Source organism: Vanellus vanellus (genome assembly GCF_965231255.1).
Source record: "Vanellus vanellus genome assembly, chromosome: 2".
In the NCBI taxonomy this organism is placed as follows: domain Eukaryota; kingdom Metazoa; phylum Chordata; class Aves; order Charadriiformes; family Charadriidae; genus Vanellus; species Vanellus vanellus.
In genome coordinates this window covers 11850172-11873492 of record NC_138906.1, presented here as the reverse complement: position 1 = coordinate 11873492, position 23321 = coordinate 11850172, and the positions used below count along the sequence as shown (strand labels likewise).

At 41.4% G+C, this 23321-nt stretch overlaps 1 protein-coding gene across 1 annotated transcript in view; it reads left to right on the top strand.

The window, feature by feature from the left end:
* VIPR2 (vasoactive intestinal peptide receptor 2) overlaps positions 1 to 6525 on the top strand; it is a gene marked incomplete at both ends in the record, with an annotated part of 60348 nt that extends 53823 nt beyond the window's left edge. The window contains 4 exons of the mRNA XM_082499688.1: positions 1141 to 1232; positions 4422 to 4551; positions 4638 to 4679; positions 6352 to 6525. Of these exons, the coding sequence (XP_082355814.1) occupies positions 1141 to 1232; positions 4422 to 4551; positions 4638 to 4679; positions 6352 to 6525 (438 nt within the window). The remainder of the gene's footprint in view (positions 1 to 1140; positions 1233 to 4421; positions 4552 to 4637; positions 4680 to 6351) is intronic.
* Between the last annotated feature and the right edge of the window lie 16796 nt (positions 6526 to 23321).

The window sequence follows — 23321 nt, the reverse complement described above, 5'->3', positions numbered from 1 at the left end:
CAAATTGTTAAGACTAGAAAAAGAAGAGTTCCAGCTATACGTCAAGGCAGAGAGAGACTGAAGGTTTGTAGCAGTGAGGCAGGCACTGTCTGATTGGGTACCCAACCTCCCGATTTGGGGCTTTGGGGTGGGGTTAGTTAAAAACAATAAAATGTTCATTTTCACAGTGATAGAAATTTTTCTCTAGGTTGATTTCTTCTAAAATGTGTGCATTTGATGCAGCTCTTTATGTAGCTGTAGATGCAGCTTTTAGCTCCCATTGTTGCTGTGATGGTGTGGATTCAAAGTGTTCCCTCACTTTAGTACAGCCATACCATATTTAAAGTGCAGTTTCCTTGGCCACACCAAACAATCCAGCACCATAACAGCTGGTGAACACAAGATGCCAAAAGCAAGGATGAAGAAATAATGGGTGTGAGATTTAGGATCTACTGAGGTTTATACTTCAATTTTCTAGATTGATCGGGGTCTGAACATAACTTTTTTTACGCAAGTGCCTCCATTCCCTTTCTATGAAACAAGATAATACTACTGTTCTGTCTCACAGGACTTTTTCAAGAATAAAATGTTAGGCTGCAAGGATTCAGTCGCTTTAGTGATTATGTCTGCCTCAATACCCGAGACTGTCAGAGAGATACTTGTGAGAGGCCCTTTCCCTGCTTGATGGGAGTGGACAGACCACCTGTGCAACAATCTTCTCTTTCCCCCAATTCAGACAGAGGTAACAAAGGGTCAAAACTGTGTGTGGGACTCACATTTTCCTTTGGGCTTCCAGTCATGAATCCACACAACGATTTAGGACAATGCTGGATTGCACCAAATCACATCCAGTGTGCCATACTGCTAGGAAACCTGTCTTCAGCTGAGATTTTGGAAGGAGGGCATTGCTGACAACTGGAGCTTTCAAAGACTTCGCCAACCAGACTAGAACTGGTGGCCATGCAGAGGTGCACTGGACATAACAATCCTAGAGAGGCAGAAAACAGACAATAGGTTTGCCAGTGTAGAACCTGATGTGTTCGGGCAGGAGGTACACAGCACCCACTGCTGAGTTGATTTGTCTGGCTTGATAAGCGTTTCTTTGTGCTGCATATTGAGTGGAGAAGTCAGAAATCACCATTAGATTTGTTTTCTTTGCAGGTGAATTTTATACTTTTCATTAGTATTATAAGAATCTTACTGCAGAAGTTAAGATCTCCAGATGTTGGAGGAAATGACCAGTCACAGTACAAGTGAGTCATATTTTTAGATATTATATACAGAAACAAAATAATCTCTGTAAGATTTCCTCTGCTGAAACCTGCTACCAACAATTGCTGTGATACTATAATTACATTTAATTCAGAAGTATTTTCAAATGTGGTTTAATAAAGGTCTTACCACTACGCTGAAATAGAGTTGAACGTAATTTTTTTTGTCAAACTCTAAATTCAATAAAAAAAATGCAGTTTCACAAAGACCAACAACTATTCTTGAATTTGAGTTTAATCCGTGAATGTATATGCTGATACAAAAAATATGGAGAGTAGTATCTTTCTTTTAATGTATAAACATTTCATTTCGACATGAAAGTTTCAAGATCAAAACCTTTTGCTTCAACCTTCTTAAAAACATTTTTTTTTAATTTTTCATTTCTAAAATACTTTTTGTTGTAATATTTACATATATTTTAAGTGCTGGAACGTTATGTTCTTTCTAAAAAGCAAAAAATGAAGCACAATGTTTTATGTTGATTTAAAATAGCATATTTATTTTTTTAGAGGAAAACAAGTATTTCTGATTTAGATCAACTTCATTTCTGTTTAGACTTTCTTCTTCTGTGTTTTGATTTGAACATCAAATCCTAACATCCATTGTTTCCACAGCTTTAGAGTCAAGGAATGTTCGGGGACAATTCAAACACTGCTGAAATTGGATTTGTTCTTTATTATATTGCTGTATCAGTTATTGTTGTTTATTATCATAGCTGCTGGATACTGTAATCCAGAATCAAGAGTCTATTGTAGTAGGTCTTACTTTAAAGCCCAGATACAGACACTGAGTTTGACGCTTCAGGATGTTAATGTGATATTTCAATGACAAAACCCAACATGAACACTGAAAATTCAAAACCATGCAAGTGGCCTTAGAAACGTGCTCCTGGTTAACACCTTTTCTTCATTTAAAAAATACTGAATTCCTGTCCTAAAAGCAGATAAAACATGGTGTGCTAAAGTAAAGCATATCTTTAAAGCCAAGAGAACTAGGACCTTATGTGTTTTTTAAATGACATGGCATGCTTGATGCAAAAAGTGAAGAATTCTGGTGCACCACGGAAAAGGCGACACACCTAGATTGGCATAAGGCTTTGCTTCATAGAACGAAAAGGGTATTTTTTTTGTGTTTGCTGCTTGAATTAACTAAACGTGGGAGAGCCGAATCAACCTAGATGAAATTACGTAGTTGCCACATTATTATTTAGCACAATGACCAACCTATGGGCAGGAAACTCCCTCAAGTTTACTTCTTGTGACAGGAACTTTTCTTTGTGTCCGTGTGGTATTTAAATATTTTATGAAAACAAGACATTCCCTTCCTATAAGTCCCATAATCTTCCACAGTTTACTGTAGCGCTTCATAGTATAAAATGTTCATTAATAGCAACCTTGTCCTTCATTAGTCAGCCTGTGAATTCTTTGCTTTTAGCATTTGATTGCGTGATTAAGTTTGGATTGGATGGTCTTTAGCTGATGCCCATTGGAACAGGAGATTAACCTCCTCAAGAAGTACTGCGTCTACAGAGCAAATTAAAGGTCTGGAAGGCTCATTTTTCAAAATGCAAATGCATTTTCTAAAATGCAGAGAAGAATAAGGCTATTTTGTCTGTCCCTTTCCTTCACTAAGATGTAAGCGCAGTATTAAGAAAGTAACATCAGCTAAACAAAAATTATCAAAATGTGACTGGAGTGAAAGTGAAGTATGAATCGAAAATGAATCCTGCTCATGCAAGTCATCATTTTTCTTCCCTTCCTCTGTCCCACTTGCTTGTACCTGGTTCTGTCCTTTTTGTTGTTCATTTTACTTTTGCAGTGGGTAAGGTTAGGCTGAAATAAAATCAGTTTTCCATTTCACTTGGGAAACCAGGAAATTTGCTGCCATCATCATCTCCTCCAGTTGTAACTGAATTTCTTCTGCCAAGGAAATCCTATTTGTCCCACTTACTGGTATGAACCTTTAGATGTGAATGTTTTACTATTCTTGAGAAGCTTTTCTGCCAGAGCTGATTATTTCCACATAAACAGATGCAGCCTCTGGGACATTGCGAACAAAGGAAGGCCATGAAGACTGACACAGGAAAAATAAAACTGCTTGAAATACCTTGACTTTTCTGTTAAAATAGGTGAATTCACAACAGCATACTTTCATTGTTGAATCAAGTTATATTCATCAAGACAGTGATGAATTATGGGACTCAACATTATAACATCTTGAATTTTATCTGATACCAGACCTCCATAATCATGCATGACCGGTCCCATATAATATATAAAACTTATGTTATTAGAGTGAAATAAGTGAAAGATAAGGGATAATTAGCAATTCATCATTTCAGTGGATTCACAGGACGTTTTTCAGAGCTGCTCTGCTTCATAAAGTTCTCCTTCCTTAACTTCAGTAGTATCTTATGCTAAAATATATTATGTAATTGACAATATTAAAAATTAATTAATGGTATATGCCTAATGCCAGCAGTACAGTTAGGAGATTTTAGTATTTGGGGATAAATCTGAAATCGCTCATGAAAATCTCACAGTTGAGATTATTCTGGATTGCGTTCCCTAGGTACTGTTTGCACACTGCGTACGTGCAATGTACAGCTTAACCATGCAGTTGCACACATAAAGAAAATTAACATCAATTAATTTCAAGAGAGAGATTTTACCTTCCATGCAAGACGATCTGTCTGTATGACTTTGCAGGAAGGCATTATTCTTGTCCACTCTGAACCCTCTCTGCCAGGTAAAAAATGCCTTGAGAGATCTGATGGCAGCTTGGGACGCTTTACGGAATGTGGTCCTGTGGAATAATGCAGTAAACCCCCACCCCCAAAAACCAGGCCGTGAAACCAGGCTGGGAACTGGATTTGTGTCAAAGACACACAGCAGAGGGTAGGTCCTATGCCCTGCTGCTGTACAGAGGGCAACTGAAAAAGGGTCTTAATTTATGATGTTAATTTATGACGTTAATTTATGATGTTGCTGTGTGACTAATCTCATAGCAAGCCTGAAAGGAAAACAGTTTGCAATGAATGACTCTTATTAAGACTGTTTATAAATCTGAAGTCATACAAGGGTTTTGTAAACAACATTACATCAGGTTCTTACCTTAGTAAAAGAAGAGCTTATCATTAAACTCCAGTTTTTTCTCTTTTATTTACACAGGAGACTTGCAAAATCCACATTGTTGCTTATTCCGTTATTTGGAGTTCACTACACAGTGTTTGCTCTATTTCCTGACCGCAGTTCCAATAATTATAAAATAATCTTCGAGTTGTGTTTGGGGTCTTTTCAGGTAAATTTAAAAATTTTTATTCCGAAGAAGTTTTCTTGACATAGGTTGGTGCTGCCTACTAACTAAGGAATATTGTCTCTTTCCAGGGGTTGATTGTTGCAGTCCTGTATTGTTTTTTGAACAGTGAAGTAAGTCTCACCTTTGCTGCTGAGGATGTTAAATATTGTTTTCAGTAAATGTATAAATGCCCCTGTAATTCCACTCTGATACATGAAGCTGTTTTAGAAGTTGTTTGCATTCCTATTTATAGAATATATATGCAGCAGTTTCTATGCAACAGGAGAAATTAGCGTATTTGGGTGAAGAGTTAAGTGCTGTTTGAAATCTAATTCCTTGCGAACTGAGGTGTTAGTTCAGTGTGTCTTTCGTTATTTAACATGATCTAATTCTAGCTCTGTTACAAGCAATGTAGCTTGTGCAAGTGAGGTGCAACGAGTCCAAAAATTTATCCAAAACTTGAAACGCCATTTAGTGAGTATTTAGGGTTAATCTTCTGACAGAATCTAACCCCCAGAACAGCAGCAGATTTTCAGAAGTGCTCAGCATGTAGCAGCTTCCTGATCTCAATTGAGGAAGAGGCAAGGAATTCCTTTTGTTGTCAGCCACTTTTAAAGGTAGAATATACATTAATATACTTAGAATATACCGCATGCAGTGTCTGACAGGAGGAATCTGAAGAAGACACCTGCTTGCACAGGGAATTGACATTCAGGTCTCCTGAGTGCTATTCTGGTCTTTGATATTCATGAGATGCCTGATTTTGGGCTAATCATTTGATTCTATGCTTTAAGTATATGTGATTTAATAGCAAGATACCGAAAGCTAATGTTGCAGCACAAGTGATTGATAGAAAACTGATTTTGAAAGTGGCCTTGGGGCATCTCCTCACAGTCTTGTAATCTTTGTAAAAACTAATTTGATACTCTAGAGGGAAGGGATGCCGTCCAGAGGGACCGTGACAGGCTTGTGGAGTGGGCCCATGCGGACCTCGTGAAGTTCAACAAGGCCAAGTGCGACGTCCTGCATGTGGGTCAAGGCACTCCCCAATGTCAGTACAAACTGGGGGATGAATGGATTGAGAACAGTCCTGCAGAGAAGGGCTTGGGGATACTGGGGGATGAAAAATTGGACATGAGCCAGCAATGTGTGCTTGCAGCTGAGAAAGCCAATCGTATCCTGCATCAAAAGAAGCATGGCCAGCAGGTTGAGAGGGGTGATTGTCCGCAGTACAAGAATGACATACACCTGTTAGAGTGAGTCCAAAGGAAGGCCACAAAAATTATTAGAAGGCTGGAACACCCCTCCTATGAAGAGAAGCTGAGAAAGTTGGGGTTGTTCAGCCTGAAGAAGAGAAGGCTTTAAGGAGACCTTATTGTGGCCTTTCAGTATGAAAAGGGGGAATTATGAGAAAGATGGAGAAAGACTTTTTAGCAGGGCCTGTAGTGACAGGACAATGGGTAACGGTTTTAAAGTGAAAGGGGGTAGATTTAGATTGCATATATGGAAGAAATTCTTTCTCTGAGACACTGGAGCAGGTTGCCCAGGGAAGTTGTGGATGCTCCATCCCTGAAAGTGTTCAAGATCAGATCGGATGAAGCTTTGAGCAACCTGATCTAGTGAAAGATGTCCCTGCCCACCGCCGAGGGGTTGGGCTAGATGATCTTTAAATGTCCCTACCAGCCCAAACCATTCTATGATTCTATTCCTAGAGGTCTCCATTTGACAGCCAATAAAAGCCGAAAAGTTCCTCACGTAAAAGAACGTTTTCAGCTCATCTTGTGCATTCTCTTTTTAACACAGGTGCAAGGGGAGCTGAAAAGAAAATGGCGGAGTTTGTGCTGGAAGCAGACAGCAGGCAGAGATTACAGACTCCACAGCTCTTCGATTTCTCGAAATGGATCGGAAAGCGTTTCTCAGCTCCATCGTAATTCAAGGGCTCAGTCATTTATGCAGACAGAGACCACCATGATATAAATCAGATACGTCCCCCAAAACATGAAAAACTGTGGGATATATAATTCATTATGCAGCTTGATGTAATATTTTATAAAATGTACAGTTTAGTGCTTTGCTTTTCTACATGTTGGTATTTGGGAAATTGGTTTGTGCAGCCAACCAGTTAATAACAGACACCTGCCCCATGGATGCTTTCTGGTTTTGTTAAATGGTATTCATATTAATTCTGATGTTCTTTTGCCATTTACTAGCCGTAACTATTCAAAAACTCATTTACTATAACAGTCCCTTTACCCTCCAACATGTCTACAAGATAGATGTGTGGTATCCTGTTCAATCCAGACTGCTTTGCTACATGTTGAAAAGGTTAACGTGGGAAGCAAGAAAATTTCTCACTTTTTATTTATACTTGAGGAAACATTTCTTTCCGTAAGGATTAGGAAAGTCTTTCCTAATTATGGAAAACAAAATAAAAATAAAGAAATGTGAGACTATAATTAACCACACTGGGAGTTAAGTGTGCTCATCCAGGAAATCATTAACATTATTTATACAGAGCAAAAAAAGGTAGTACTACTCGGCTAATTGTATACATTTCAGAGATTTCTTTCTACAGGGCTTAATTCTAATCCTGTTGTTCTTTTCAAAAGTGCCTGGATTTATGTTTAGGTGCAGAAATTGGGGCTACCTTTGCAGTCCATACAGAAAAAGTTACTGTAATAGTTTTGATGAAAACATCATCATTTTCCAGTAGTACTATTGCAATCACCAGTTGTTTTCTTCTGTTTAAAATCAAAAAGAGATTTGTTTTGATCTTTTATTAAACAACTTTCTGAAGAGGTGCGTTATTGCTAGAGCAGGCTGGCATAGGACAAACAGCCTTGGATAGCATATTACCCATTGAAAATATCATTTTTATATAATACTTCCATTGAAATGTGTCTCTAGAACTACATACTTGGCAGCTAAAACAAGGAATATTGCAATAAAGTTACAACTCCCATTTAAGGAATAATACAAATTCTTTTAGCTTAATTCTATTCTGTATCTATCTACCTGAGCTGATTTAAATTTTAGTCCTGACCTGATTTAGTCCAGAATCCCTAAAAATTACCATAAAAGGCATAAATAGAAGGAATTCTAAACAACACCAAGCCACTTTGTAAAAAAAAAAAAGGCATGGAACTGACAGATTCTTATAAACATACACAGAACATTTGCACTCTTTAAAAGAAATAAACCCAGTGATGTTTACTTCTCATGTCACGTTTAACCATGTCCACTCTAAATAGCAAGTGGGAATAATATATATTTGTATGACTACCTCCGAACCATGAAAATAATTGCCCTGATATTTCAGATCACGGATTTTATGGAGCTAGCAGAATCCAATGTCCATAATATTGCCAGGTAAAGGGAAGAACAGCCACAAGGCGTGTCTTGGCAGGCATATATGTATACTCTTGGCAATGTTACCAGTACTGGGAGTATTGTTGGCAGTTATCAGAGTGTCCATACACCTCTTGATCTGATTTAATTTATCAGTCAAACACAATTTGTTTTAATAGAATTACCCTGGAGTGAGACAAAGTTATGTCAGTTAAAAGACAGAAAAGGCCCCATGGTTCATGTGAGTACTGCAGAACAGGTAACTCTGTGAATCTTACATGACACCAACCTTTACATAGTAGGTATCATTTGAGTTAAACACTAATCACTTGATGATTTTTTACTTTGCCAAATTTGACTTGAAAGAAGCTATTGATCGCCTCCAGTCATTCAGAGTGTTTTCTGCTGTCACTTGGTGAAGTAACTATGATAATCTGGAGTGAAGTAGGCTGCCCAATGACAGTCCCATGGGGTCTAAAGATATGCCCCTACACAAGTATTTCAACTAAATTCCCAAAGACTTCCCAAAGACTTTTGGCTCAGAAACCACTGCTAAACTTCAGTATTTTTCCTGTATCTCTGAACAACCTTATCAACAAACTCTTGAATGCAAATATCTGAAGATACATTGGAGCTTTGGGGGCTGCTCCTATACCTAAATTAAATAGGCCTGTGCACTTTAGGCTTCTTTCTTTGTCTGAAGTGGCATTGGGACTGCTCAGCTCCCTGAGATGTGACATGCAGGATGTACTTTTTTCCCCAAATTTCTAGGGTGGAAAGGCATACTTGACAAGCATTCAAGCCTCCTCATCTTTATGTTCAAAGGAGGTTTGTTGAGTGAGTTGACACATAGACAGAGTGATGGTATAGAAACAGAGATTTCAAGCAATCAGTTCCATCAGGCTGTTCTGCATGATGCATCACCAGTTATACATGTTGATAATTCATTGTATCCTAGAGAAAACTATCTTGTTCTAATTAGGTGGACATGGAGAAAATCTGCATTTTAATTTTCTGGGTTATAAGACAGAAAAGCTTAAATAAGAAAATACATTGTAAGTTGGAATGAAACAGCATAGTTTCCTTTAACAGTGCACAGATGCATTTGGACTTGATTCTGCCTTTCATGTAGTGAGCAATGCCATCTGAGACAATGAAGTTGCACCAGTGGTACAGCATAGATGGTATCACTAAGTTTGTAAAGGACTATGTGGGCATGCAAAGAATGGCAACAAGGGAGAGAGGTGCTGCATGTATTTGTCTTTCAAACCAGTGAAAAGTGCAGTGCTTTGCAGAACTTGACCCCTCTATTAAAAAGCATAGAATCTAAATACAGAAAATGTGTTTTCTGTGAGGCAGTTTAACTTCATAATGCTTTTTGCAAGTATTTTCATGTCATTAAAGGCCCCTCTGAAAAGCTAGTAGCACATCATATAAAGTTACTGAACAATGGTAATACAATTCATTCTCATACTGCGGTTAATTGTTGTACATTACTTTCCGTGGAGCTGCCAGGGAAGCACCTTTCATTCTGAGTGATTTTCATCAGCATTACCTGCTGCTGCTGCCTGAGGGACACAGTGACAGATCACTCGCCAGTTGCTAACCATCACCAAAATCTAAATATACAGTGAGCATTGACTTAAATTTTCCTCTGCAGAGTGGATTTCAGCTAGATGCTCGATAGACTCGGGTGAAATTAATCTGCCCTGGTTTCGGTATCTAAAAGCTGGATGTCTGTCTCTGAGCTAAAGGCTCTTTTTAATAGTCTTAATTTAAGGGCTCTTCCATAGTCCTCATAGAGAAATAGGCACTAGTTGAAGATGATTCATCCCATGTTCAGATGGGCATTTAAGGTAGGTAAGCTGCATCACCTTGTTCTCTATGCTTACTATAAAATGAGCCTGGGGTAGCTGGCTGGCACTTCGCTTTCTCACTCTACATCCAAAATTAGGTAAGATGAATCTCTCCAGAAAGGGCCATTCAGTCATCTGGCTAATACTACCCATATACTCCTTTTTAAGCCAAGTAACTTGGTTTGGTCAAAGTGATCATCCAAATAGCGTGATGGATGTTTCAAAAGTTCCTGTGGATGATCCCTCCGTTCATTTGGTAGGGTGTCCCTGTGGCTGACTGCCTTCTGCAATAAAGCCAATCGCCTCATGTCCCATTTTGATTTCCCTGGCTTTGGCTTTCAACAATTGTTTCTTGGTTTGGGTCAGGTGTTTGGCTTTTTGTCATTTGTAGAGGGGTCATACGCTAAAACAAAGTGCTTTAGACTACCAGAAATTTTCTTTATGTGAATTCTTTTGAAAATCTCTCTAAATCATGTCGTGATTTCCTCTCTGAGAAACTGAACTTGTCAAACATTTCAAATTCTGACAGCAAGGCATTTTCTCAACTATTCTTTCTGATTCTCTTTGTGCCCCGTTCCATTCATGATAGCTTCGGCCAAGAGAAGCAAAGGAAGTGTTTCAGTATCTCCTCTTTCAGGAGCACACACACCACTGACCATATTTCTCACTCCCACTCGCAGCTCACCGGGTCATACTTTTGAAATCTTTGACTTTACGTAGTCATTTTAGCTGATCCGGAACTGGCTAGTGACGTGCCATGAGATTATTGCTGGCATGGCTTTTGCCATATAAACTAGTACCTTTTTTAAATATGTTGGCCTTGGTGTCTGGGTCGGGTGCGCTAATGCGCTTTGCAAAGTAACCTTAGGAATATGGAGCATCCTTTTAGCCGTTGAAAGCAGCGCTGGCTGTCACGACATTTTAAGGATTTGGCATCTATTTAAGTAAGTAGTCCATGCTGGAGGGCACAAGAGCCCAACAGGTTGCACCTGAACGGCATGGTGATGGGTGCTGCAGGCAGCCAGCTGAGGAGCTACCCAGTTTAAGCGTACATTGGAGCTGTGCTGTATGGCAGTAACTAATTGGTGGCAAAAAGCATTACAAAAAACCTTCTGCAGTCAAGTTGGAGGCAGCCTGCTGCACTCTGTAGCATCTACTTCATGTCCTGATGCAGCCCAGACAGGTTTCCCTCTGCCTTTAACGTGGTGAAGGGGAAAGCAACAGGTAGAGACCCTCAGCAAACCAGAGAATCTGTCTGGGACAGCTTTATGAAATAAGGCATTACCAAGTGCACGTCTCAGGCTCCATGTGTAAGGACTAAGATGAGTCATTTGCATTATTTGTCTTCTATTTTTGTGAGTTCTAAAAAACATCTACTGTAGACTGTGAATTTGTCCATTTCAGCAAAGCTATTGTGAATAAAGTCCAAATTTCTCTTTATACAGAATTTTTTCAGACATCTCTAATGAGAAATCAAGCATTAAATATGTCTGACAAAAAGGAAGAACCGGCAAGTAACCTGCAGAGGAAGCTGCTATTTGTATAAAGGTTATTGTCGGAGCAATTACTGTCTGTGCACAGGGATACAGGAAACGCTTTTACTAACAGCAGAAGTACCTTCACATTGCCATGAGTGCCTAAGCAAGCTGTGGGCTGTCGGTACTCCCCTGACATAGCCAAATAGCAGACGTTAGTATGCAGTGCTATTCTGTTGATGAAAAAAACAATATTAAAATAATAATAATTTGTTCTAACATGTATGTTATGGGAGTACATCAGGATAACGTTTAAAAGGAACACTCTGTGGTATGGTTTAACCGCTCTGTGTTGAACCTGGTTCTGCCCAGTGATAAGAGTATGTAGTTAAATCTGTCTGTAACATTTCTGCTGTCAGCTAAACCAGTGGCTGAAAAGCCCCAATCCCATTTATTTCCCAAAGCACTGTAGTAAGTTTATGATAACCTGCAGCTTTTTTTTTTCCTGGCACATTAGTATGAGTATTGTTTTGAAATTCTCTTTTGTCATCTTTATCAGTAACTTTTTATCTGTCAAGTACGGTAAAAATTAAAGATTATGTAAATGAATGTGATTATTTTTTACAAAATGTACAGATTATGATGTTGTATAGATTAATGGGTGTAAATAGATTTCCTTTTCATACTGTAATTCACTATGTGTTTCTTCTGGTTTTGCTCTTTTGTTCTTTTCTGTTTTCAGTTTTTAATGTCACGTACCTATCAGCCTTCTCTGAGATACGTTATATATAAAGCTGTGAACAAATAAGTGTTTACATCTTTATGCTATTAGAGATGACATTAGTTAATAACACCATAATGGACTGAAGAGGAATCAGAGAATAAAAATTTTAAAGGTTTTCCACAGAACGTCTTTTATTTATGTGGTTTATGAGATGCACTCACAAACCGTATTTTCAAAACCGAAAATGGTCCTCCTTCCTTAGCAGCCCAGGGCTCCTCACCAGCCTGATTAAAATGGAATTGCATTGCCTGGAAAAGGAAAGGCCGAGGCTGCTCCTGCCATGGGAATGGGCACAGGGAAGAGACGCACCAGGGCGAGACTGGCAGTGGTGCGCTGCTGGTGGGGCTGGCAAGGGAGGTGAGCACCTGGAGGAGGAGGTGACACCTCATGGGGCAGCGCACTGCCCCTGGCAGCAGCGCCCAGCGGGGAGAAAGGATGGAGTGTGGTTTTGCTGTCCCTCACCGGTGAGGGAATCTGTCCCCTTCTGTGTGTATCTATAGTTATCACAGAAGCTGCGTCACCAGGAGGGGCTTCTGACCCTTGGAGAGACCTGAGCTCTCATCCTCTCCCACCTCATGTGTGTGCCCGTATGAGCTGTACATCAGTCTGAACCCTTTTGCCTTCAATTACCCGACTGCGAAGCGCTCCAGCGTCCATGCCTTCACGCATGTCCTGTCTCCCCCATTGCTAATTGGGTGGCTCCACAACCAGATCCCCTTCACACCTGCAAGTGAGCCTGAAGGTGGCAGAGAGGCAGGGTGCGGGTGGCCGGGGGGACCGGCAGCCGGACCGACTCCCCTCCGTGCTGGCAACAGCACCTGCAGCTTTCCACGGCAAGGCTGAGTCCCGCCAAATGCAAAAAGTGGACCCCTTTAAAAAATTCTGGATCATTTTAATACTGTCAATGCTGACGGACTCCTGCAGCTAGAGAAATGGATGTCTGAGCAAAAGGCAGTGTATTGGGGAGGGGAGAAAGAAAGGGAGCAGCTTAAAGAAGCAAACACACATGTGGATTAGAACCTCTGCGTGGTTGCGGTTGGCAGCATCGGCTGCGGGAGTCTCCTCTTAGCTCTGTACCCGTCACCACCGGCCCCTGGGTGGGCTGGAACAGGGCACAAAGCTCCCCGTTTTCTCCAATGGCACCGAGGAGCTTCTGACTGGGACATTTTAAAAGGTAAAGGAGATCAGTGCCCGGGACAGTGAAGCGGTCAGAAAGGCCGGCTGCCTTCCCCCGCTCCGCTCCCTGAGACCTGAACCAGAGAGCTACAGAAGACCGCAAAAGAAAAGGTACCGCAAACCCCGTGAGTGTTTGGGTGTGGACTGTAGAACGAGGTTGCTTTTATTCGACATCTCCTTTGCCCTCGGCAGCGCGTTAACCCAGTCCCAATCTTGCTCCCAGTTCCAGTTCTGTTTGCTGCGGTCGGCCCTTAGGTGACAGAGTGACGCTCTGAAAGGAGATTCACGCAGACCACGAGGAGGACCCGGGCGCTCGGTGAGAGGCCTGTGAGCCGGCGTTCAGCGACAGCAGCCATCTACACGGCGAGCCGCAGCGCGGGGCGACGGCAGAGCCCGCGCGCAGTGTGCCCCCAGCACGGCGCTGCCACCGGCCGTGGGGTGACTCGTGCTGCGGGGGCGCCCGGGCAGGACGGAGGTCGTTCCAGCCTGCAAAGGGCGTTCCTTGGGCTGCACAGTGCTATTGAGTTAGCACAAAGTTCTAAATAATCAGATCATATGTGTCCAACTGAATAAAATAAAATGCTTTCTATTAATTAAGTTTTATTATTTATAATTGACTGTATTTTAATACCCTCATCCTTCTTTAACAACCTAGGCTGGGTTATATTGTGAGCCGGCTGACACACAATTTAGGTTGAACCATTGTATCAAACCATTTAATAATGAAGTATATCTCGTATCAAACTAGTTATAGATTTTTCACATAGGAAAAATAAATATTTTTCTAGTAATACCCTACAGACCGTAGTCAGTGCCCGAGGATATTCAATTAAATCTGAATATTGGATTTGGGAGACGAAATCGAAATGAAGAGCTGTGCTTTACGTTGAAGCCCTTCTGCATTTCTGAGCCGGTGCCTTTGTAATTGAGACTGCTTCTCGACACAATCCTGTTAAGCTGTGAAATTCTCTGCTCAGAACGGCTTTATTTAGCCGTAGCCCTCAGCCACTGCTTATCCCTGGTTTCCTGCTTACATTCTTCACCTGCTCTTAATTAGTGCCTTGGGCTTCGGCTGCCTGTCTCTGCAGGATGTGAAAAAATACTCTGCAAATAATGAGGGAATCGGTAAGCAAGTTTGTAACAATATAATTAATAATGGATCCTGACTACTAGGGGACATTTTGTTATACAGAGCTGTATTCATGAGAAGCAATTTGAAAATTAAAATATAATCTGAGTAATACAGAAAATTGTGCTGCAGAGGATGACTGTGTCTTAGCCAGGTGATGAATTGGACAATTTAATCATTCCTGCAGATTCTAGCTTCTGTTATTCACATAAGTACCCAAACCATATGGCCTGTTTTAAAAGACACTTAACTTGACCTTATTACTCAAGAATAAAAACATGAAGAAAAACACTCTTTCCCTCAAATATACAACATCTTTAAAGAATCATTTTCATTTTGCCTATAAAGACCATAACATCCTGTTTCTTGAATTAGGACAATAATTTATCAATTTAGACACTCGAAAGTACCATTTTGTCGTGTAACATATGGAACTGATATTGTTTATTAGTTTTCAAAAAAACCTTTACGAGCCCAGCGTATACCTGACTCAGCGCACAGCTCTGGTTACTCGTCCCGGTGCCCCAAATATGAGCTGTCTCCGGCTTGGAAGGCACAGGCAATACTGGGCTTTTGTCATTTAGTCCCGGTTCTAACTTTAACATCTAACTTCAAACATCTCAGTTGAGTGTTCCATTTATAAATCCCCTTTGTGGCTGAATGCAAAGCCAAAAGTCCATCCCGAGCGCTGATGCTGCCTCTGGGCTGTCTCCGGTCCTGCCCCAAGGGAGGGCTGCGCTGAGGACCCGCGTCCCCGCCGTGGGGTCAGCGAGCCCTGACAGCGCTGCTGCCCCTCACGCACACATTTCCCCCTCACTGGCTGTCCGACAGCGTTGTGCTATAGGTAGGTGGAGGTTTTCCCATTCTTCCAGCTGTTTAGGAAATCCGAATCTTAATTTAAACCGGGTGATCAGTAGTTTTGTTGTCCCACTCCCATGACATTCAGTAGGAAGATATTTACTTTACAGCCTTCTTGAGCTTCACTGCAGTGCAATACTGAATTTATAGCAATGTTTTAAACAGCCTAATGAAGAGAGGGAAGGTTTTATTTAAAAAGGTTAATGTTGAGTAACACCTGTTCTTGTATGCACAAGTGTTAGCAGAAGGAGGTGTTTATGGCTCTGTTACCTATGCAAATTTCCATACAAAAGTCAAATATTGACCTGCATGGCATAAACTGAGGAAGTTAGAAAGTTGGTTGTAATCACCAGAGGAGTGAACTTTTGAAAAAACCCTCATGGCATCTAAGGAAAATTCCACTTCTAAATTCCTCTTTGTATGGCTTCGAGAGTAATACGGTATGAGTCTAAACCATCAGGGGTTTAGACCTCATGGCCCACACGCTTATACTTCCTACATTCCCATAAGTCAAAGGGATCTTAACTGTATTATTATATCCAAAGTTTTGGAAAGAAATAGGAAAAATTAGAAAAAAGTTACAGACCTTTCCAGATCTGAGAGTTTAAACACGCAAATGAATCAGGTTTTGATCAGTTGTCAATTGCTATCATAAAACTCTCTATTAATGCTATTTCAGTCACTTGTTTCAGCTGTAGATTCAGTCTGACACGGCTCCATTGTGCCTGGATGAAGAGAAACTGCTGTTGACGTAGATGCTTTGGAAGAAAATATGAGTACTATAAAGAGATTTTTAGTCTAAATTCATCTTCTCCCTCTATTGTGCTCTGCTTTCATCCCCAGCCTAGAAAAGTTCTTCCAATTTCCTATTCACATACTGATCCATGAATAGTACGACTGTACTTCTATATATGTTCTCCAAATGTCTGGGCTGAATAGTTTATTTCCTCTGACTTGTAATTATTCATCTTAGCATTTGGCAATGTTTTTGAGTGGCTTTAACTGTCCTCATGCAATGTGTCGTCAGGTTGAAAAAATAACAGTTTCTTTGGACAATGTGGATACTGAAGTATTTGGTTGGCTCATAGGGTGGAAAGTGGCTTCTGACCTTCACAACTAACTTGTACTCAAGTGCTTTGGTACATTTTAAAAATGCAGATTAACTCAAAATGATAAATTAGAAGAAAAACATACAGAAAAAGGATGTGGAGTTGGGGAATAAAGTGGGGTCAAAGCTAGGAGGAAACAAGATCATACTCGAGGAAGATGGAAGGGCGAAGGGAAGCTTGGTTTGGGGGGCCACATGTAGTACGAGGTGGGTGGAAAAAGGGCTGTGACAGAAAGTCAAGAGCTTTGCTGAAGATCCCATTGGAGTCAATCGCTGCTTCGGGACCATTTTCATGGGGAACTGTGAATGGTCTTCCAAAAAACTTTCCACTGTATATGTATGAAGCTAAACTAGAAGCTAAATTTTCAGAAACGCGCGCTGCATATAAAACCTAAGCACTTTTGCTCCCGTTTGGAGCTCAGTTATACAGGCCGAAAAGTTCAGGTATTCAGGTACAAATCTACCTGTCAACTGATGGTCTACATTTTTGTCCTCCTAAATGGAAATTTTACATGTTTTAGGTGACATGAAGACCATTTTTTTGCCTCTCTACATATGACAAAATGAAAACTTTTCAGGATAAAGAATAGAATTAGGAAACACTGCTTCATCTGCTAAGGTAATAAAGGCAAAACCTCTCACACCACCAGATGAAGAAAGCATTTTTACACCAATAAGAAAAGAGGATAATACATTTGGGAGGCCTTTAATATAAATCATGATTCTTGGTCTCATTACCAAACTTAAACACTGTGGTATTAACTATGTCAGCTGATGGATTATGTTTGCTGTGTTTCCCAAAACCACAATCAGTAATGGAAAAATATGGCTTGAAGTATTTCCACTGTATCAGATTTTTTTCTGGACCCTGCCTGGCTTTATTCGTCCACTCTCCCAAACAAAAACATAATAATTTTGGCTTTCTGTCTTTCACCAGTGTCCAATCTGAACCTGTTTAATTGCAAATGATTCACTAATGGTCTAATCACAGTAGCCAGCAGGCTGCTAACCATCAAAGTGTAGCTCAAAGCCAGCTAAGCGAAATGCCAGTTTTTGATGATGATTCATTAATTTGCCCTTCAGTTTTCTACTTGCGAATAGTTCACATTTTGTTTCTGCATTAATACAGCTTCAAGTTTACCATCTGCCTTTGTAAAGCCATAAATTTCACACGTGCAAAGTCAAACTCCTGCAAGGTAACCGATTGCCTACCCCGACCTCAAGTACCTCTCTGCTACTCTTGACATATTCATTCAATCTGTTCTTCATGTCCCTCAGCAACAGGGACTAAATAATGTTCCCAGGGCAGAAATCCCATTAGGGAAATTTTGGGCACAAGCTGTGGCTGGTGAAAGATCCGGGCTTCGTGTACAGCCCTTCCTCGAGTGGGATCCACAGATGTCCTGGTGTCATAGTAGTTCTTTGCAGGAAAATAATTGCTGCTCCAAAATAAGTCTTGCAATATATTTTAGTTCAGCTCCTGCAATGAACAAAAAAATAAAAGCAACAACAAGCATCTGGCCATCTGTTTACCATAAAGTTTTATTGCTTTAAATATTCAAATTTTCAACTACTGCTCTACTGTATCTGATGGGGGCATACAAGTGACAGTGTGGTACCAGCTAGGAATATGTGCCTGTCTCCCACAAAGGAACGTTCTCTCAGGCCCATTTGAATATCTAGTTGAGTACATTTTGAGTTTTAAACCTATATTTAAGTCCTAAAACATCAGCAGTTCTTAAGGAGCTGTTCTGGGGTTTTGCTGATCATAAACACAGTTCAGAGCAACAGTACTTCTTCCCCTGCTTATGCTTCACGGTTTCAATTATGTAAATTATATACGATCTTAAGAGTCCCTTACCAATACTTACCCATCTTTGAGCATCTGTTTGTAACTTGTCTTCTGCATTTCCCCAGGATGCAGTTTCTTCTTTTGTACTACTTTATGATGTTGTATGTATTTCCCTTTAATTTATCTAGAACTTACTTGTTTGCTGGCATTGGTCTGCACCTTCTCTGGATACATTTTCGGAATCGTTATGGCAAGAGGAAAACAAGATCAAAGCTACAGCTGAGACGAGACAGTCATGAGGCCCCTGGGGGTGGGAAGCTGAGGATGGGACATTAAGCCAAGAGGGCGCGTGCCAAGGCAGAGAGCTGGAAGACCGGAGCATGCCCACGTGCTGCAGGAAAGAGCCTTGAGCACCAGTACTGCCATGGGCAGAGCCAAGGGCATCCAACCAGAGCCTCCCACAGAGCGGGCTGAAACCCTTTCCTGGTGATCTTTGTGGTGATATAAATTGGCACCCCGCTAGAAGAGCACGAGGGGAGGGCTTGGATCAGCTGCACCAGTGCCAAGGGACCAAGCTCTTTTGAAGGCTTTAGTTGACTTACTTGAGTGGGTGATTTTAAGGGACAGCAATCTCATCTGGGGCCGTTGGACAGCAGTTCAGACAGCTCCAAGCTTGCGGGATGGCCTCCCCATTGTGGGTTCCAGCAGGATCTCTGGCTCATACATCAGAAAGTCTTGCTATCGCTGCTCAAGATTTCTGTTTATTATTTCACATATCTTCTTGCAAATGTTTGTTTTAACTCCTGACATGGTGTTTCAAGTACTGAGGTGACTGTTAATTATGGATCTGATGTATGGCTTGAGAATATCATGGGAGTTACTTAAATCAAGTTGGCTTTTATCATAGTTAATTACAAAGAACTTGAGAGATTTGATGTAGCACTACTTGGAATAGATTCTACCAGGCCTATAACTATGTTACAGTGGAAGGAGAGAACATGAGTAAATTAAAAACAGCTTCAGATTTTGAAGATACGGGACGCACTGTGCTGTTCATGAGACATAAGAATGACCAGCCAAGATGCAGAGGGCCATTCGGCCGGATTTTGTTTCTTCTTTTCTTGGTGAATAATAACTTGGAGCTAGCTTCTAACTGAATTTCCACTGACATTAAACAAGTAAACACTTCTGCAAGTCTATCTAGGTCCCAGTATCACTTACCGTTCTTTAAAAATCAGCCGTTGTAATGTAGATGAGGAATTTTAACAAGTGGAGAAATGAGCCCGCAAGATTTTCCTTCTAACCTCCAGTGCAACCTTATTTTTTAAAACAGTTGTATGTTCTGGGTGGGTAATAAGAATAGTAGTCCTGTACAGCTGAGTAATTCTGAATGACATTTACAGTAATCCTGCTTCTTCCTACAGCCTCGTTTCTCATGCATAATTTCTTTCATCTTTTCTCCCCACCCTCCCAGCAATACTGCTTGTGATTTATCACACGCTGGTTTAGTACCAAATTAACAAACCCCAGAGGTGATGACTGGACACTGAAAAAAATAGGATGTAAATCACTGACACAGGACACTGAATTAGTGCAGAAGTTTCTGTGCGATTAATGTTTGTACTTGAGAATGATACAGTGTATTTAAAGTACTTAAGGATCTGCAGTAGGTCTCACACCATCCAAATGAGATAATTGCTGTTAAAGTCATGTCTTTGATGGGGAAAAGTAAGAAGTCTCCAGCTTGTGACTTCTTCCAAGTCAAGAAAAATATCAGTGATTGAAAAACAGAGATTTGCCTACAAATAAAATCAGCGTTCCAGGAACAGACTAATATGTGGCCTTATAAGTGAGGGATGACTTTCTATTTGTCCGCATAGTGACGGCATCTCACAAATTTACTTCAAGTGCCTTTTTACTCCAAGAATCATTCGACTGGATTCTATGAGAAGTCCCTGCAAAGGGCAATAATCAGTGTAAACAAAGATAAAGACTATTAACTATCTGCTATAAACCGAGTATCGTGTATATATATATCTGCTAGTGTTCAAGAAGGACTTTTTGTTTGTTTGTTTACCTATTTAGAAAGATTTCTGAATGCATTGCTATATCATAGACAGTACAGCGTGGCAGACAAGATCAAATCTACGGCCTTACAGTCATCTACACCAAATGCTTCAGGACAAACACATCTAAACATTGTTACTGAACAACCTCTGCTTGGTTTTTTTCTAACCCAAAGCGTTCACGGTTTATACCCGGACACGTGCAACACTCAGCTCCCTGTGTTGCACTTGAACTGTTCCATAACACTCCCCCAGGACCCAGTTTTTTTCCCACTCCCACCCCACTGTAGACTGTCCATTCTAAAGGGTAATGTTTTTCCAGCTGCCGTTGTTGAGCTGACCAGTGCAATGTTTCCATGCTATATAATACAATACTTGCAGTAGTCTAAAGTTTCCAAATTAAGACATTGCATTTCCTTATTGGTTTGACATCCTCATTAGGAAGCTGAGGACATCCTCATTAAGAAGCTGAGGAAGTATGGGCTAGATGAGGTGACAGTGAGGTGAATTGAGAGTTGGCTGCGGGACAGAACTCAGAGGGTTGTGATCAGCGGCACAGAGTCTAGTTGGAGGCCTGTAACCAGTGGTGTCCCACAGGGGTCAATACTTGGTCCAATTTTGTTTAATATATTCATTAATGACCTGGATGAGGGGACAGAGTGTATCCTCAGCAAGTTTGCTGATGATACCAAACTGGGTGGGCCGTGCTGCCATCCAGCGTGACCTGGACAGGCTGGAGAGCTGGGCAGAGAAGAACCTAATGAGGTTCAACAAAAGCAAGTGCAAGGTCCTGCACCTGGGGAGGAAGAATGCAAAGCACCAGTATAGGTTAGGGGCGGACCTGCTGGGAAGTAGCTCTGCGGAGAAGGATCTGGGGGTTGTGGTAGACAGTAAATTATCCATGACCCAGCAATGTGCCCTTGTTGCCAAAAAGGCCAATGGAATCCTGGGCTGCATAGGGAAGAGTGTGGCCAGTAGGTCGAGGGAGGTCATTCTCCCTCTCTACTCTGCACTGGTGAGGCCACAACTGGAATACTGGGCTCCCCAGTTCAAGAGGGACAGGGAACTGCTGGAGCGAGTCCAGCGAAGGGCAACTAAGATGATTAAGGGCTTGGAGCATCTCCCTTACGAGGAAAGGCTGCGAGAGCTGGGACTCTTTAGCCTGGAGAAGAGAAGGCTGAGGGGAGACCTTATTATGGCGTACAAGTATCTAAAGGGTGGGTTGAAGGAGGATGGAGCCAGGCTCTTCTCAATGGTTCCCAGTGACAGGACGAGGGGCAATGGGCACAAGTTAGAACACAGGAAGTTCCGTTCAAATACACGGAAACAGTTCTTTACGGTGAGGGTGACAGAGCACTGGCACAGGCTGCCCAGGGAGGTGGTGGAGTCCCCTTCCCTGGAAATTTTCAAGACGCGCCTGGATGCAGTCCTGAGTGATGTGCTCTGGGCAATCCTGCTTTGGCAGGGGAGTTGGACTAGATGATCTCTAGAGGTCCCTTCCAACTCTGATAATTCTGTGATTCCGTGATTCTGTTTCTAGCCTCTGGGCTCAAGCATTTCTCTGTGTTTCTCCATGCTGCTTTGCTGCGCACCAAACGATTTTCTTGCTGTTGCTGATCTCTAGAAGATGTTTCTTCCCCTTCCCTATCCCTTAAGATAGCAATTTCCAGGCTGCTTACGCAGATGAAAACACTGTGAGGTACCAATGCTTTTTTCAGGATTTCCACTCCCAGAGGAAGTGGAAATCACACTTCATCACACATCAAATTTCTCAGATGGTACTGTTTCATAAACCTTACAGATTTGCAAGAATAGACAAAACTGCAAAATACCAGTGGACTGTATTTAGTAATAAAAACCTTCCTTGGTTGCTTTCATGCCCATTTCAATCAAAGTGGCATTAAACTATGATGTTAAGAGGAAGTTTTAAGATTGTCCAAAGCAGCAACTTCTTCCTGCCTTCCCTTGCTTTTCTCCCTCTTCAAGGACAGGACCCAAAACCCAGAATTTTCTTGTGCTCACTCAAGCCAGGAAACCTATTTTTTCCCATTTGCCTGTTACAGAACTTTGCCTCTATGTTTCTTGTTGTAGCAATGGAACGCCTTATGATACCTCTTTTTCCAATAAGGAAAATTTTCTCCTTGAAATTGTGTAATATTGCCCATTTTATACTTTATTCACATATATCTGCTTTCATCTGTCATGTCCTTTTGAAAATGCTCTGGTAAAACCTTTTGCATCATCATATGAATAATTTTCAAAGCACATAAATGTTTTTGCCAGATTCAAAGCCGTTTTCTCCCTGGGAGGCTGTAAAAAAAAAGCTAAAGATGATATCACAGGTGCTGAAATGGGAACAAAGCTACTTAATTTGACTAATATCCCTTTCCTTAATACATAGTGCTTAGGACCCCACTCCATTCATATCCTACTCCGTTCATGAATAAATCATGGGCATATTGGCAGTATTTGCGGGTTTCAGCTCACCGTATTAATTTCTGAGGGTGACATCCAGAATTTAAGTAATGCAGCATACCCCACGTGTTGCCAGCTCGGAGTGATTTTGTGAAAGGAGCAGCTCACTTCTGCGCGGAGCTGGAAAGGGCAACTGAACCGGTTTTGTTGGAAAGGAGCAAGACTGCCACCAGGCAGTTAATTAAGCAATCAAACTGGTTTGTGTATGATACTGCAGGGGCTGTCAATTCACATTATTTGTTAGATTAGTTTCACTGGGATGGAACCGAGAGCTAAGGGTTGGTTTCTGTCTCTGCTGGCAACCAGCAGCCGGTGCAGGGCAATCTTCTGTCCAGGTTCTTGGTCCAGCGGGCAAGGGAAGGGAAGCGCGGGAGCGTAGCACAGGCGGGAGCTGTGCTGCCGCTCAGTCCAACCTTCTCTCTGGTATCTTGGCAAAGGCACGGATCTCTCTCTCTGCATATCTATCCCGAAAGAGAACCTGTAAAATATGGTTATTTTCAGCTTAGAGCAATTCCCAGCTCTGTTTCACCGTGCCACCTGGCAAGTGGTTAATTTGGCACCCCGAGGGTTGGTGTAGGTAAGGGAATGGGGGTGGGAAAAGGGGGTCGGAGGCTGCTTAAACCAGAAAGAAAGACTTGTCATTCTCTGCTCGTGTGTGGGGACAGTATAAAGTCGTACCCATGGGCCTTCAGAGGAGCTACAAGTT